The sequence below is a fragment of the Panulirus ornatus genome, chromosome 18, assembly GCF_036320965.1.
Source record: "Panulirus ornatus isolate Po-2019 chromosome 18, ASM3632096v1, whole genome shotgun sequence".
NCBI classification, from domain to species: Eukaryota; Metazoa; Arthropoda; class Malacostraca; order Decapoda; family Palinuridae; genus Panulirus; species Panulirus ornatus.
In genome coordinates this window covers 2474022-2491876 of record NC_092241.1, presented here as the reverse complement: position 1 = coordinate 2491876, position 17855 = coordinate 2474022, and the positions used below count along the sequence as shown (strand labels likewise).

At 42.0% G+C, this 17855-nt stretch overlaps 1 protein-coding gene across 1 annotated transcript in view; it reads left to right on the top strand.

Annotated features, from left to right (window-relative positions):
- The window catches only part of LOC139755181 (UPAR/Ly6 domain-containing protein CG9338-like), a 271921-nt gene extending 256637 nt beyond the window's left edge, over nt 1–15284 (top strand). The window contains exon 4 of the mRNA XM_071673352.1: nt 13040–15284. Within this exon, the coding sequence (XP_071529453.1) occupies nt 13040–13251 (212 nt within the window). The 3' untranslated portion in view covers nt 13252–15284. The remainder of the gene's footprint in view (nt 1–13039) is intronic.
- Nucleotides 15285–17855: the final 2571 nt, after the last annotated feature.

Sequence of the window (17855 nt, the reverse complement as noted above, 5' to 3'; positions counted from 1 at the left end):
TAGAGATGCTCTGTGGAAGGTATTAAAAATATATGGTGTGGGAGGTAAGTTGTTAGAAGCAGTGAAAAGATTTTATCGAGGATGTAAGGCACGTGTACGTGTAGGAAGAGAGGAAAGTGATTGGTTCTCAGTGAATGTAGGTTTGCGGCAAGGATGTGTGATCTCTCTATGGTTGTTTAATTTGTTTATGGATGGGTTGTTAGGGAGGTGAATGCAAGAGTTTTGGAAAGAGGGGTAAGTATGAAGTCTGTTGGGGACGAGAGAGCTTGGGAAGTGAGTCAGTTGTTGTTTGCTGATGATACAGCACTGGTGGCTGATTCATGTGAGAAACTGCAGAAGCTGGTGACTGAGTTTGGTAAAGTATGTGGAAGAAGAAAGTTAAGAGTAAATGCACCTTTCTCTTGACCTTCTGTCTCTTTCTTTTATACATCTCCCACTCAATTGCATTTTTTCCCTGCAATCTTTTGCGCAATCCATCACTGATTCCCTAAATACACCCCATTCCTCTCCCACTCCCCTTACTTCCATTTTTCCATTCTGTACTCAGTCTCTCCTGTTACTTCCTCACACAAGTCTCCTTCCCAAGCTCACTTACTCTCACCACCCTCTTCACCCCAACCTTCACTCTTCTTTTCTGGAAACCTATACAAATCTTCACCTTAGCCTCCACAAGATAATGATCAGACATCCCTCCAGTTGCCCCTCTCAGCACATTAACATCCAAAAGTCTCTCTTTCGCGTGCCTGTCAATTAACACGTAATCCAATGACGATCTCTGGCTATCTCTCCTACTTACATACGTATACTTATGTATATCTCTCTTTTTAAACCACGTATTCCCAATCACCAGTCCTTTTTCAGCACATAAATCTACAAGCTCTTCACCATTTCCATTTACAACACTGAACACCCCATGTATACCAATTATTCCCTCAACTGCCACAATACTCCCCTTTGCATTCAAATCACCCATCACTATAACCCGGTCTCGTGCATCAAAACCACTAACACACTCATTCAGCTGATCCCAAAACACTTGCCTCTCATAATCTTTCTTCTCATGCCCAGGTGCATATGCACCAATAATCACCCATCTCTCTCCATCAACTTTCAGTTTTACCCATATTGATCGAGAATTTACTTTCTTACCTTCTATCACATACTCCCACAACTCCTGTTTCAGGAGTACTGCTACTCCTTCCCTTGCTCTTGTCCTCTCACTAACCCCTGACTTTACTCCCAAGACATTCCCAAACCACTCTTCCCCTTTACCCTTGAGCTTCGTTTCACTCAGAGCCAAAACATCCAGGTTCCTTTCCTCAAACATGCTACCTATCCCTCCTTTTTTCACATCTTGGTTACATTATTATTATCACTATTGTTATTATCATTATTATTATTATTATCATTATTATTATTATTAATATTATTATTACTATTATTATTGTTATTATTGTTATTATTATTATTATTATTATTATTATTATTATTATTATTATTACCATTATTATTATTATTATCGTTATCATTTTATCATTATTATCATCATTATTATTATTGTTATAATTATTATTACTATTATTATTATTATTATTACTATTATCATTATTATTATTATTATTATTATTATTATTATTATTATTATTATTATTATTATTATTATTATCATTATTATTATTATTATTATTATTATTATTATTATTATTATTATTATCATTATTATTATCATTATCATTTTTTTTTTATATATTTTTTTATTTTGCTTTGTCGCTGTCTCTCGCGTTTGCGAGGTAGCGCAAGGAAACAGACGAAAGAAATGGCCCAACCCACCCCCATACACGTGTATATACATACACGTCCACACACGCAAATATACATACTTATACATCTCAATGTACACATATATATACACACACAGACACATACATATATACCCATGCACACAATTCACACTGTCTGCCTTTATTCATTCCCATCGCCACCCCGTCACACATGAAATAACATCCACATCCCCCTCATGAGCGTGAGGTAGCGCTAGGAAAAGACAACAAAGGCCACATTCGTTCGCATTCAGTCTCTAGCTGTCATGCAATAATGCACCGAAACCACAGCTCCCTTTCCATATCCAGGCCCCACAGAACTTTCCCTGGTTTATCCCAGACGCTTCACATGACCTGGTTCAATCCATTGACAGCACGTCGACCCCGGTATACCAAATTGTTCCAATTCACTTTATTTCTTGCACGCCTTTCACCCTTCTGCATGTCCAGGCCCCGATCATTCAAAATCTTTTTCATTCCATCTTTCCACCTCCAATTTCGACTCCCCCTTCTCCTCGTTCCCTCCACCTCTTTTTTTCTCTATTCAAACTTACCTGCCAATTGACCTGATCCTCAACCATACTCTACCTAATAACCTTGCTCTTATTCACATTTACTCTCAGCTTTCTTCTTTCACACACTTTGCCAAACTCCGTCACCAGCTTCTGAAGTTTCTCACATGAGTCAGCCACCAGCGCTGTATCATCAGCGAACAACTGACTCACTTCCCAAGCTTTCTCATCCACAACAGACTTCATACTTGCCCCACTTTCCAAAACTCTTGCATTCACCTCCCTAAGAACCCCATCTATAGACAAATTAAGCAACCATGGAGACATCACACACCCCTGCCGCAAACCTACATTCACTGAAAACCAATCACTTTCCTCTCTTCCTACACGTACACATGCCTTACATTCTCGATAAAAACTTTTCATTGCTTCTAAAAACTTGCATCCCACACAATATATTCCTAATACCTTCCTCAGAGCACCTCTATCAACTCTATCATATGCCTCCTCCGGATCCATAAATGCTACATACAAATCCATTTGCTTTTCTAAGTATTTCTCACATACATTCTTCAACGCAAACACCTGATCCACACATCCTCTACCACTTCTGAAACCACACTGCTCTTCCCCAATCTGATGCTCTGTACATGCCTTCACCGTCTCAATCAAGACCCTCCTATATACTTTCCCAGGAATACTCAACAAACTTATACCTCTGTAAATTGAGCACTCAATTTTATCTCCTTTGCCTTTATACAATGGCACTATGCAAGCATTCTGCCAATCCTCAGGCACCTCACCATGAGTCACATTTTGACCTGAACACACATTATGACCTGAACACACATCATGACCTGAACATCCATTATGACGTGGCCACACATTATAACGTGAACACCTATTATGACCTGAACACATATTATGACCTGAACACACATTAAGACCTGAACACACGCTATGAACTGGACAAACATCATGACCTGGACACACATTATGACCTGGACACACATTATGACCTGAACACACATTTATTTTGACCTGAACACATATGACCTGGAGACACATTGTGACCTGACCACATATTATGACCTGGACACACATTATGACCTGAACACACATCATGACCTGGACACACATTATAACCTGGACACCCATTATGACCTGAACTCATATTTTGACCTGAACACATATTATTACCTGGACACACATGAGTTGAACGCATATTATGGCCTGAACACACATTATGACCCGAACACACACTATGACCTGGACACTCGTTAGGGCCTGACCACCCATTATGACCTGAACACACATTATGACCCGGACACTCACATTATGACCTGAACACACATTATGACTTGGACACGCATTACTGACCTGAGCACACATTACGTCTTGAACAAACTCTATAACCTGAGCGCAGAGCACGACCCCAATACCCAGTATGACCCGGAGATACATTACGACCTAACGCAGAGCGACCCCTGAGCATATGGTCCGGTGCATGGTATGACCTCCCTCCACCTGCCGTCCCCATCACACAGCACGACTCCCGAAACTCGGAATGACGTCTGACACGATAACGACCTCCAACCTCCCACGACACTGAACATAAAACATACACATAAAACACCTATGACACAGAGTAAGGCAACATATGCTATATGACCCTTGACCCACTGGTTGACCCCTGAAATAAAATTAGTGCCGCTACATACTTTGATCTAATCTTCAGGATATGACCTTTGACACATATCTCGCCTCTTGACCTACAATACAACCCCTGACACACAGGCTTAACCCTTGACACATAACACTGGCATTTGACAATATAAAGAACATTAAACTATTCGTGTGTGTAAAGAAGCCTCACTGTAGATTGCACCTGACGTTAGCTCATCAAGAAATGGTCACCAACAACTCTTAAATCCCCCCATCCCAACCTAATCCCACACTCACCGGCGAGAAAACACACGCCCTTCTGCAACACACACACACACACACACACACACACACACACACACACACACACACACACACACACACACACTCCTTTACTAACAGCTGCGTAGAGACACTTCACTGTTACTCCTTTGGTCCCAGTTTGCGGTGTTTTCTATGTGCCTCACCCACACATGGGCTGCTGGCTCTCATAACATAACCACGATACCTCTTCATCCCACACTTGACAACACCTACCTCGCGCCAGTCGTCCTTCGTATCTTCCTGCGGTAAATGCTGTGCGTTAGCCCTGTATTTGGTCAGATCTCGTAAGTATTATAAGTACAGAAAGTGATTCTACCCAGGGCAAGTTTCGTGCGCATTGTCATAACATTCGCTCATCCTCGCAGCGTATAGATGCCCTCTCAACATACATAACTCTCTAGCAGCAACACAGTAATACTTTTGAAACAGACTATTGCGCTCTATCACAACACAAGACACACCTCCTGATTACAGTACAAAGTTCCCAAGAAACAAACTCACTCTCTCGAAGACATATCTTTCTCCAGAACACAACAGATTGCATTACTGAGCAATGTGCACTTTTCCACAGCAACATTCACGACCAAAAACATCTGAGAGTCTCGTACAATACCTGTTGACAACACAACTAAGCTCTCGCGTTCCAAAAGGTTCTGTATCACAAAATGAACTGCCTCGTAACACAACGCTCTTGCTCTCAACACAACGCATAACACACACACACACACACACACACACACACACACAAAATTAACACAAAGACACCCACACACACACACACACACACACACACACACACACACACACACACACACACACACACACACAACATACACATTACAACCGTCATATCAAGCAACGAAAAATCAAAACCTTTTATAGTACAGCAACATTTGACCAAAACCCAACTATAATGAAGCAGTTAGCGTTCCTACCGTAATGCATTCATGGGCTGCCCACGGCCAGGTGGATGGGTTAGAATTATGGCTTCGGCAATCAGTTCACAGTCATTCTAGCTGTTCATCCACCCATAAGGGTGGTCGATGTTATGGATACCCGGTTAAGGCTAGGGTATATATATATATATATATATATATATATATATATATATATATATATATATATATATATATATATATATATATATATATATATATATATATATATATATATATTTTTTTTTTTGCCGCTGTCTCCCGCGTTTGCGAGGTAGCGCAAGGATATAGACGAAAGAAATGGCCCAACCCACCCCCATACACAACATGTATATACATACGTCCACACACGCAAATATACATACCTACACAGCTTTCCATGGTTTACCCCAGACGCTTCACATGCCCTGATTCAATCCACTGACAGCACGTCAACCCCGGTATACCACATCGATCCAATTCACTCTATTCCTTGCACTCCTTTCACCCTCCTGCATGTTCAGGCCCCGATCACTCAAAATCTTTTTCACCCCATCTTTCCACCTCCAATTTGGTCTCCCACTTCTCGTTCCCTCCACCTCCGATACATATATCCTCTTGGTCAATCTTTCCTCACTCATTCTCTCCATGTGCCCAAACCATTTCAAAGCACCCTCTTCTGGTCTCTCAACCACGCTCTTTTTATTTCCACACATCTCTCTTACCCTTACGTTACTTACTCGATCAAACCACCTCACACCACACATTTTCCTCAAACATCTCATTTCCAGCACATCCACCCTCCTGCGCACAACTCTATCAATAGCCCACGCCTCGCAACCATACAACATTGTTGGAACCACTATTCCTTCAAACATACCCATTTTTGCTTTCCGAGATAATGTTCTCGACTTCCACACATTCTTCAAGGCTCCCAGGATTTTCGCCCCCTCCACCACCCTATGATTCACTTCCGCTTCCATGGTTCCATCCGCTGCCAGATCCACTCCAAGATATCTAAGACACTTTACTTCCTCCAGTTTTTCTCCATTCAAACTTACCTCCCAATTGACTTGATCCTCAACCCTACTGTACCTAATAACCTTGCTCTTATTCACATTTACTCTTAACTTTCTTTTTTCACACACTTTACCAAACTCAGTCACCAGCTTCTGCAGTTTCTCACATGAATCAGCCACCAGCGCTGTATCATCAGCGAACAACAACTGACTCACTTCCCAAGCTCTCTCATCCACAACAGACTGCATACTTGCCCCTCTTTCCAAAACTCTTGCATTTACCTCCCTAACAACCCCATCCATAAACAAATTAAACAACCATGGAGACATCACACACCCCTGCCGCAAACCTACATTCACTGAGAACCAATCACTTTCCTCTCTTGCTACACGTACACATGCCTTACATCCTCGATAAAAACTTTTCACTGCTTCTAACAACTTGCCTCCCACACCATATATTCTTAATACCTTCCACAGAGCAACTCTATCAACTCTATCATATGCCTTCTCCAGATCCATAAATGCTACATACAAATCCATTTGCTTTTCTAAGTATTTCTCACATACATTCTTCAAAGCAAACACCTGATCCACACATCCTCTACCACTTCTGAAACCACACTGCTCTTCCCCAATCTGATGCTCTGTACATGCCTTCACCCTCTCAGTCAATACCCTCCCATATAATTTACCAGGAATACTCAACAAACTTATATTTATATATATTTATACTTGTTTATTTTGCTTTGTCGCTGTCTCCCGCGTTTGCGAGGTAGCGCAAGGAAACAGACGAAAGAAATGGCCCAACCCACCCCATACACAATGTATACACACACACGTCCACACACGCAAATATACATACCTATACATATCAATGTACACATATATATATACACACACAGACACATACATATATACCCATGCACACAATTCACACTGTCTGCCTTTATTCATTCCCATCGCCACCTCGCCACACATGGAATACCATCTCCCTCCCCCCCTCATGTGTGCGAGGTAGCGCTAGGAAAAGACAACAAAGGCCCCATTCGTTCACACTCAGTCTCTAGCTGTCATGCAATAATGCCCGAAACCACAGCTCCCTTTCCACATCCAGGCCCCACACAACTTTCCATGGTTTACCCTAGACGCTTCACATGCCCTGATTCAATCCACTGACAGCACGTCAACCCCGGTATACAACATCGGTCCAATTCACTCTATTCCTTGCCCGCCTTTCACCCTCCTGCATGTTCAGGCCCCGATCACTCAAAATCTTTTTCACTCCATCTTTCCACCTCCAATTTGGTCTCCTGCTTCTCCTCGTTCCCTCCACCTCCGACACATATATCCTCTTGGTCAATCTTTCCTCACTCATTCTCTCCATGTGCCCAAACCATTTCAAAACACCCACTTCTGCTCTCTCAACCACGCTCTTTTTATTTCCACACATCTCTCTTACCCTTACATTACTTACTCGATCAAACCACCTCACACCACACATTGTCCTCGAACATCTCATTTCCAGCACATCCACCCTCCTGCGCACAACTCTATCCATAGCCCGCGCCTCGCAACCATACAACATTGTTGGAACCACTATTCCTTCAAACATACCCATTTTTGCTTTCCGAGATAATGTTCTCGACTTCCACACATTCTTCAAGGCTCCCAGGATTTTCGCCCCCTCCCCCACCCTATGATTCACTTCCGCTTCCATGGTTCCATCCGCTGCCAGATCCACTCCCACATATCTTAAACACTGTACTTCCTCCAGTTTTTCTCCATTCAAACTTACCTCCCAATTGACTTGACCCTCAACCCGACTGTACCTGATAACCTTGCTCTTATTCACATTTACTCTTAACTTTCTTCTTTCACAAACTTTACCAAACTCAGTCACCAGCTTCTGCAGTTTCTCACATGAATCAGCCACCAGCGCTGTATCATCAGCGAACAACAACTGACTCACTTCCCAAGCTCTCTCATTCACAACAGACTTCATACTTGCCCCTCTTTCCAAAACTCTTGCATTCACCTCCCTAACAACCCCATCCCTAAACAAATTAAACAACCGTGGAGACATCACACACCCCTGCCGCAAACCTACATTCACTGAGAACCAATCACTTTCCTCTCTTCCTACACGTACACATGCCTTACATCCTCGATAAAAACTTTTCACTGCTTCTAACAACTTGCCTCCCACACCATATATTCTTAATACCTTCCACAGAGCATCTCTATCAACTCTATCATATGCCTTCTCCAGATCTATAAATGCTACATACAAATCCATTTGCTTTTCTAAGTATTTCTCACATACATTCTTCAAAGCAAACACCTGATCCACACATCCTCTACCACTTCTGAAACTACAATGCTCTTCCCCAATCTGATGCTCTGTACATGCCTTCACCCTCTCAATCAATACCCTCCCATATAATGTACCAGGAATACACAACAAACTTATACCTCTGTAATTTGAGCACTCACTCTTATATACACACACACACACACACACACACACACACACACACACACATATATATATATATATATATATATATATATATATATATATATATATATATATATATATATATATATATATATATATATATATATATATTATGGGTACCCGGTTAAGGCCCACACCACACCACACACTCTTGAAACCTTCCACAAAACATCTCTATCAACCCAACCATATGCCTTCTCCAGATCCATAAATGCTACATAAAGATCCATCTGTTTTTTAAGAATTTCTCACACACATTCCTCAAAGCAAACACCTGTTCCTTACATCCTCTACCACTTCTGATACCACACTGCTCCTCCCAAATCAGATACTCTGTGCCTGCCTTCACCCTCTCAATCAATACCCTCCCATACAATTTCCCAGGAATACTCAACAATCCTATGGATATGAAATTTGAACACTCACCTTTATCCCTTTTGCTTTTGTATAATGGTTCATTCCGCCAATCCTCATGCACTTCACCATGATCCATACATCACTGAATATCCTTACCAACCAATCGACAACACAGTCACCCCCTTTCTTAATAAATTCAACTGCAATATCATCCAAACCCGTCGCATTGCCGGATTTCATCTTCACCAAAGCTTTCACTATCTCTACTCTGTTTACCCTGACCCTCTTACTTCGCACACCACCCCGACCTAAACACCCTTCATCTGCCACTCTGTTATCAAACACATTCAACAAACTTTCAAAAAACTCACTTCATCACTGCTTATCACTTTCCCCCTTGCTCTCTTCACCTATCTTCCCATTTGTTCCTTTGTTTTATGTATGTTATTTGCCTCCTTCCAAAACAACTTTTTATTCTCTCTAAAATCTACTGATACTCCCTCACTCCAACTCTAATTTGCACTCTTTTTCAGCCCTTGAACCTTTTTTTGACCTCCTGCCACCTATCACCTTTCTCATTACACATCCATCTTTTGCACATGCTGTCACTGCTTCCCTAAATACATCCCATACCTCACCCACTCCCCTCACGTCATTTGCTCTCACCCTTTGCCATTCTGCACTCAATCTCTTCTGGTACTTCCTCACACAAGTCTCCTCTCCAAGCTCACTTACTCTGACAACTCTCTTCTCCCCGACATCCTTTCTTGTTCTTTTAAAATATCACAAATTTTCAACTTTACCTTCATAAGATAATGATCAAACATCCCACCAGCTGCCTCTCACACCAGTTTAAATTCCAAAAGACCCTCTTTTACACACATATCAAATAACAGGTAATAACAGGTAATCTTGCGAAGCCCTTTGACCATCTCTCCTACTCACATACTTATGCTTGTGTATATCTCTCTTTTGAAATAAGGTGTTCCCAATCACCAGTCCTTTTACAGAACACAAATCCACAAGTCCTACACCATTTCCATTCAAAACATTATACTCTATATACACCAATCATACCCTCAACTGCCACATTACTCACGTTCACATTCAAATGACCCATCACTAATAGCCGGTCTCGTGTACCAAACCTGGTGACACACTCACTCAGCTGCTCCCAAAACACTTGCATCTGAAGATCTTTCTTCTCATAACCAGGTGCATATGCACCAATAATCACACATCTCTCGCCATCCACTTTTAGTTTTATCTACATCAATCTAGAATCTACTATCTTACACTCTATCACACATTTCCACAACTCCTGCTTCAGGAGTAGTGCCACTCCTCACTTAGCTCTTGTCCTCTCATCAACCCCTGACCTTACCCCCAAGATTTTTCTAAAATGTCCTCCCCCTTTACCCTTGAGCTTCTTTTCACTCAGAGCCAGAATATCCAGTTTCTTTCCTTAAACACATTGCCTATCTCTCCTTTCTTCTCATCTTGGTTGCATCCACAGATATTCAGACACCCAGTCTGAGCCTTCGAGGAGGATGAGCACTCCCTGCTTGACTCCTTCTTCTGTTTCCTCTTTTAGAAATGGAAATACAAAAGAGGGAGGGTGTTTTTTGCGGCACCTACAGCGAAGGAGCTGAAATAATTAGGGAATGTATAATACAAAGCGGCAGGAGGTCAAGAGAAAGGTGCAAGGGTTGAAAAACAGGGCAAATGAGAGAGTATTAATAAATTTCAGGGAGAATAGAATGTTTTAGAAGGAGGAGAATAATGCAAAAAAGTAAAGAACACAAATGGGAACATCGGTGAGGGGGCATAAAGGGAAGTGATACTAGATAGTGATGAAGTGAGATGGAGTGAGTATTCTGAATGATTGTTTAATGTGTTTGATGATAGAGTGGCTGGCGTAATATGCGACTTGAAAGGTTATGGAGGGTGGTTTGGTCAAAAGAGAAGAGATCATGGAAGCCTTGGATATAATGAAATGCTGTAAGGCGGCCGGAGTGGATGGCATTGCTGATGAATTTATCAAGAAAGTAGGTGATTGTGTTGCTGATTTATTGGTAAGGTTTTTCAGTGCATGTGTAGATCATGGTGAAGTGCCTGAAGACGTAGTGCCTTTGTATAGTAGCAAGGGGGATAAAGATGAATGTTCAAGATACAGAGGTATTAGTTTGTTGAGCATACCTAGCAAGCTGTATGGGAGAGTATTGAATTGAGAGGGTGAAGGCTTACAAAGAGTATCAGATTGAGGAGGAGCAGTGTGGTTCCAGAAAGTGGTAAAGGATGCGTGAATCAGGTGTTTGCTTTAAAGAATGTATGTGAGAAATACTTGGAAAAGCATATGAATTTGTATATGGAAATAATGGACAAGTAAGAAGTCATATTATGCGGTTATAGAGATGCTTTGTGGAAGGTCTTAAGAATATCCGGTATGAGAGGTAAGATAGGAGATCTGAGGAGTTATTATCAAGGGTGCAAAAAAAGAGGAGTGAATGATTCCAAGTGAAGGTCGGTCCACGGTAGGGTCGTGTGATGTCATCATGGATGTTTATGGGTAGGGTGGTGAGGGAGCCTTGGAGAGAGAGGGGCAAATGCAGTCTGTGGGGGATGAGAGGATCTGGAAAGTGAGTCAGTTGTTGTTTGCTGATGATACAGCACTGGTGACAAAAGTTAGTGCCTGAGTTTGGAAGAGCGTGTGAAAGGAGAAAGTTGAGAGTGATTGTGAATAAAAGCAAGGATATTAGGTTAGCTAGGGTTGAGAGACAGATCAGTTAGGGTTTGAGTGTGAATGGAGAAAAACTTGTAGGAAGTGAAGTGTTTCGAACCTTTGGTAGTGGACTTGGCAGCAAATGGAACCATGGAAGTGGAAGTGAGTCACAGGGTGGGAAAGGGGGAGAAGGTTCTGGGAAAGCTCAGGAATGTTTGGAAAGAGAAAACGTTATCTAGGAGGGCAAAAATGTTGTGTGGATGTGAGGCATGGGCTATAGATAAGGCTTTACGGTGCGGTGGATATGTTGGAAAAGTTCGAGGACAATATGTTGTGTGAGGTGGTTTGATCAAGTAAGTAATGAAAGGGTAAGAGAAATGTGTGGTAATAATGATAGTGAGGTTGAGAGAGCAGAACAGGGTGTGCTGAAATGGTTTGGACATATGGAGAAAATGAATAAGGAAAAGTAGGCAAAGAGGATACATATATGTTAGGAGTGGAGGGAGCTAGTGGAACGGGGAGACCACATAAGAGATGAAAGGATGGAGTGAAAAAGATTTTGAGCGATCCAGGCCAGAGCTTGCAGGAGGGTGAAAGGCGTGCACGGGATAGAGTGAACTGGAACGATTTGGTACACTAGGGTCGAAGTGCTGTCAATGGACTGAACCAGGGCACGTGAAGCGTCCGGGGTAAATCATGGAAAGGTCTTTTGGGCCTGGTGGTGGATAGGCAGCTGAAGTTACGGTGTAATACACATGACAGCTAAATCTGTTTCTGGTGTTACCTCGCTAACAGTTGAAACGGCGATCAAATGTGTAGAAAATAGATTGTACAAAAGAAGCCGCACACGTTCTCGTAATACGTAGGTTATCTTTGGTAAGATTTCTTTTCTTTAATGAGATCTGTTTAACCATTTCATTTCATCATCAGTGCCTTTCGAATTTCATCCTTTTTTATGTTTGGAATACTTCTTCAGTCGCTCCCACAGGATCTTAACTGGTCCTTCTCTCACAGTATTGCCCAACTGCCCATTTATGATTTTCCTTAGACCCTCTGATATCCCATGACACTTACGTATGCAAGACTAGTTCCCTACTACAGCCACTTGAATGTTAGCCAGTCCTCCCACCACAATATCCTCTCCGCCTCCCTTACTCGGTCTTGACCGATGCCTTTGTGTTGCAGACCACCCGGCGGAGAACCGCGTCCACCGAGCCTGCGGCTGGGAGAGGAACCCCAAGGTTACTGAGGACTGCTACTACAAGAGTGGATACAACACACGCACGTGGGTCTGTTCCTGCACTGACGACGGCTGCAACTCCGCCTCTCTGCCGTTCGCCGGCGCCATCGTCCTGCCACTAGTGGCCATTGTTGCCGTCCTGAGGGGGGCCTACTAGCCTCTTTGATACTCCTCAACCTTCCTTACTTCTCATCTTTAGCGTTAAGCATATTTCCTCCCCTAACCCCTTCCTCTCCTGATGCCTCATTTGTTACCTAACACCTCCTTCCCTTCCTTTTTCCTGCTGTTGTTGTTGCTGCTGCTGCTGCTGCTGCTGCTGCTGGTGTTGTCTGCTCAGCGTCCCCAACTCCCACTTGGCCCTGCCCATAATAGCTGGTAGTGAAGGCACAATAGTTCCCCTCGAAGACACTAAGGCGCACCTTTGCCTTCTGGTTCCCATGTCGATCTCGCTTTGACAGTTAGTAACCTCTCAGATAGAATCATCGGCGCCAAAAGAAAAAAATAGCAAAAATGTTTTTTGTTCACCGAAAAAGAGAGAAAAAGCTGTGTTTAAACGTTTTATTTTGCCTAGAGTTGGTTGGGTAACGTGAACCGAGCACAGGTTGTGACGCGCCCGCCACTGGGTAGCTCAAGGGCAGCGTTGTGACCACGTAGTCTGAACCTTTACTGTAGATGAAATATTAATGCGAGAATCAGCAGCCTTTTGAGATAGTGTAGATTTAACCGATTAATTGTTACTTGTTACGACAAATCACTGTAGAGTTATATGTATGTTACACTTTAGTTACTGATTGTTTTTGGGGGTCGAAATTACATAGTATAGCCTAAATACCTAAAACATAAACACGATGTTTTCAGGTACAAACAATGCAAGTGAGCGCTAGGTTCATAGTGTGCGAGCTGTGTTATGCTGGGCTGATTGGCGATGTCGATGTCAGGTCAGGTGCCCAGGGGTAGTGAGCGTGTGGCGGTGTCTAGGAGGCTGAGGTTAGGTGCGCAGGGAGTGGATGAGCGAACCATGTTCAGCGTCAGGTGGAGCACACAGGGGTTATCTTGTATGTGGTGACGTCGAGGAGGCCGTAGAATGGCACCAGGCACAGAAACAGGATTGTGGGACCGACTCTTTCTCTCCGCCGAAGGGTAACATCTTTCAAAATCAGCTGCTGTTGACAAGCAGATTAAAATACAATAATGCAATAATGACCCGTCTAGCAGTAAATTTAAGATCTATTACCAGTCGATATATATTTTTTTTGCTGCATCGCACAAATTATCACCGATATACAGTAAAATCTGATATCACGCTTCGTGTAGAGCGCGTAGGTCATTATATTTGTACGTTCACTCCCTAAAGTTGGCGAGCTTCCCTCTTACCTTACAACATAATCTTACTTTGGTTACTGCGCCATAGACTCTATGGAGATGTGAAGTAAAATTTCACACACAAACACACACAAAATGAAAGACGTTAACGTGCAACGAATCATAGATACTAAAACCTCTAAGTTTCAGAAAATATGTTGGCTTCCATGCCGGTATCCCTATATATATATATATATATATATATATATATATATATATATATATATATATATATATATATATATATATATATATATATATATATATATATATATATATATGCTAGGGTGGCAAACCGGTGGCGATGAGTTCAGACGTTTCTGCTAGGTGTAGCGAACACTAGCCTAATCCCAAAACCCACATCTGTGTCAAATAGACTGAGATACCTCAACATATGTAAGCATCAAAAAGAGTTCAGGCGAGGATCCGGCGACGAGCGATGATAAAACAAGTTTATACTCTCCGTCTCAGATTTGCGTCCGTAGCTGTGGTGAACTAACAGGTGTCACCAGACAGTGGGTGGTGAGGTCAGCAGGCACAGGTTCGCTGCTCCTGCTGCCTCGCCACCTACCAGAAGTGAACCAGAGACCAGACCTCGGTGCGAACTTGTGCCATTTCTGTTAGACTTGTTCATTATCATGTTGGAGTCTATCTTGTCAAATACTATTTTGTATTGGAAAATATTTTCATAACAAATAAATATCAAAGTGAAGAACACCATCCCCTGTAAAACTGTAATATACTGTCGTTAAAGTTTCAGGTATAAATGATGTTTTCTTTCTAACTCTCTATAATTTACTTGCATGTAAATAAATGCTATATACTTAACCACCTGTGGTTTTCATTCACCCACGAAGGTACGTATGTGTTGTAAAAACCCAAGAGTCCTGCTTAGTGTATAGGTGAGGGCTACGGTGCAGGCCTAGCTGCTGCTCTGTGTGTGTGTGTGTGTGTGTGTGTGTGTGTGTGCCTCTGTCATCGGCTACTTTATCGTGCGTCCTGTTGGCGGATTGTAGCGTAAGAGGATTATCTAGGTCCCAGCGGGTCTTTGTCATACCCCAGTGGGTAGATAATCCATACATAAATTGTTACAAAGTTGGAAAATTCGCCAATGAGATACAGAAAGTAGATACAGATTCAGAATTTCTGGTAATTCACAATCAAAATAAGTTGTTGTGTCAATTCTTGCAAGGTTTGCTTCAACCTATCCCTTAAAGGCTTTATATTTTCATAGTCCACCATGAAGTATTCTAGTCTGCGTCTATACTTCTAGTCACAAACTTTACAGTTCATTTGATTAGCTCATCCAAATAGGCCACAGCGCTTTCAGTCCCTGTTTTTCATCTTGTATTCAGCTCATTTTGTTATTCTTCGTATGTTTATCCTAACACATTCACTGAGATGGAAGATGTTTATATCAGTACTGGTTTGCGCTTTTTTGTTCACTTTAAAGGAGTCTGTTAGTTCCATCTTTGTAACAGTTTTAAGAATTCGAATCTACGAACTCGATATTGTTTTCAAAAGCTTTACTTAGCGGGAGTTCAGCCGAATCATCATATTTGTTATCCCCCGGAGTCTTATATGAGAATGAATAATGATTTGATTTGAATTACTTGATCAATAATGCTCGCATTGATGTCTGGCTCCAGAAACCAGAATTTTAAATCTTGATATCAGGGCCAGAAATAGGGTGGCAGATGTACGGCGTTTAAGCTGGGGTGGTGTGCGAGGTATTAGAGTAACGGAAATTGGTTTGGTGAAGAGAGAAGAGGTGGTGAAAGACTTGCATGAGATGAAATATGGCATTATGCCTGTAGTGAACTGTACTGCAGTTGAATTTCTTAAGAAGAAGGGTGACTGTATTGTTCACTGGTTAGTTAGGACATTCATTGTATGTGTAGATTATGGTAAGGTCCCTAAGGATTGGCTGAATATATGTATAATACCACTGTGCAAAGGCTAGTGGGGGAGTGTTCAAACTACAGAGGCATGTTTATTAAGTGCACCTGGTAAGTTGTATGGGAAAGTAGTGATAAGAGGGTGAAGACATGTACAGAGCATCAGCCTAGGTAAGACCAATGTGGTTTTGGGAGCGATTGAGGACATGTGGATCACGTGTGTGCTAAAAAGGATTTTTTCTTTTTAGAAATACTCTGAGAAACAGAGGGATTTTTAAGTTGCACATATGGATCTGGGGAGAGCATATGATAAGGTTCATAGAGATGCCTTGTGGAAAGTCTTAAGAACAATGGAGGAAAGCTGTTGTAAGCAGTGAGAATTTTTTATCACGAATGTAAGGTGTGTGCACAAGTAGACAGAGAGAAGAGTGGTTCCAACTGAAGGTTGTTTAATTTGTTCATGGATGGGTTAGTGAGGGAAGTGAATGCAAGAGTCTTGCAGAGAGAGGCTACTGCGCAGTTTGTAGGGAATGAAGGGGGATGTCAGTCGTTGTTCGCCTGTGATGCAGCACTGGTGGCTGATTCGAATGAGAAACAGCAAAAGCTGGTGACTAAATGTGTAAGAGTGTGTGAAAGGAGGAAGCTGAGAATAAATGTGAACAAAAGCAAGATTATTAGGTTCAGCAGGATGGAAGGACAAGTTAACTGGTGTGTGAGTATGAAAAGAAAAAATTTGGAGAAAATGAACTGTTTTAGATGCGTGAGAGTAACCATGGCAGCAAATGGAGCCATGAAAGTGGAAGTGAGTCATAAAGTACGTAAGGTTGCGAAGATTCTGGAGGCATTAAAGATGTGGAAAGAGAGGACGTTATTTGAGAAGAGAAAATGGGTATATTTGAAGGTATAGTCGTCTTACCAATGCTGTATAGACAGGAGGCATGGGCTATAGATGAGGATGTATAGCTTAAGCAGAGACTTGATATGTATTTCGCTTCAAACTACGATTGACATTATTTGTACCTCCTTAGCAACTCGTTAAGTTTAGAGGTCTTGCTCTTTACAAAATTTGAATTCTTTCTACTACGACATTAATCCCATAAGTTGCTATTCTTTTCCATAATTACAAACAGCCTCGTTAGGATCCAGTGGTCTGTTGCAGTTTGAATTCATCTGTATTCAATTGTATGAGTGGAGGAGGATGACGAGTTGGAAATTTAATCTTGGAGGACAGTATGTGAGGTTGTTTGATCGAGAAAGTAATGAAAGGGTAAGAGAAATGTGTTGTAATAAAAGAGTGTGGTTGAAAAGGGTTTAGAGGGTGTGTTTAATGATTTGGACATTTGTAGAAAATGAGTAAGAAGTTGGCAAAGATGGAAGGGAGAAGGAGAACCGGGAGACCAAATTGGAGATGGAAGGATGGAATGAATCAGATTTTGATCAATCGGGGCCTGAACATGCAGGAGGGTGAATTGCGTGCATGGGAGAGAGTGACATGGAACGC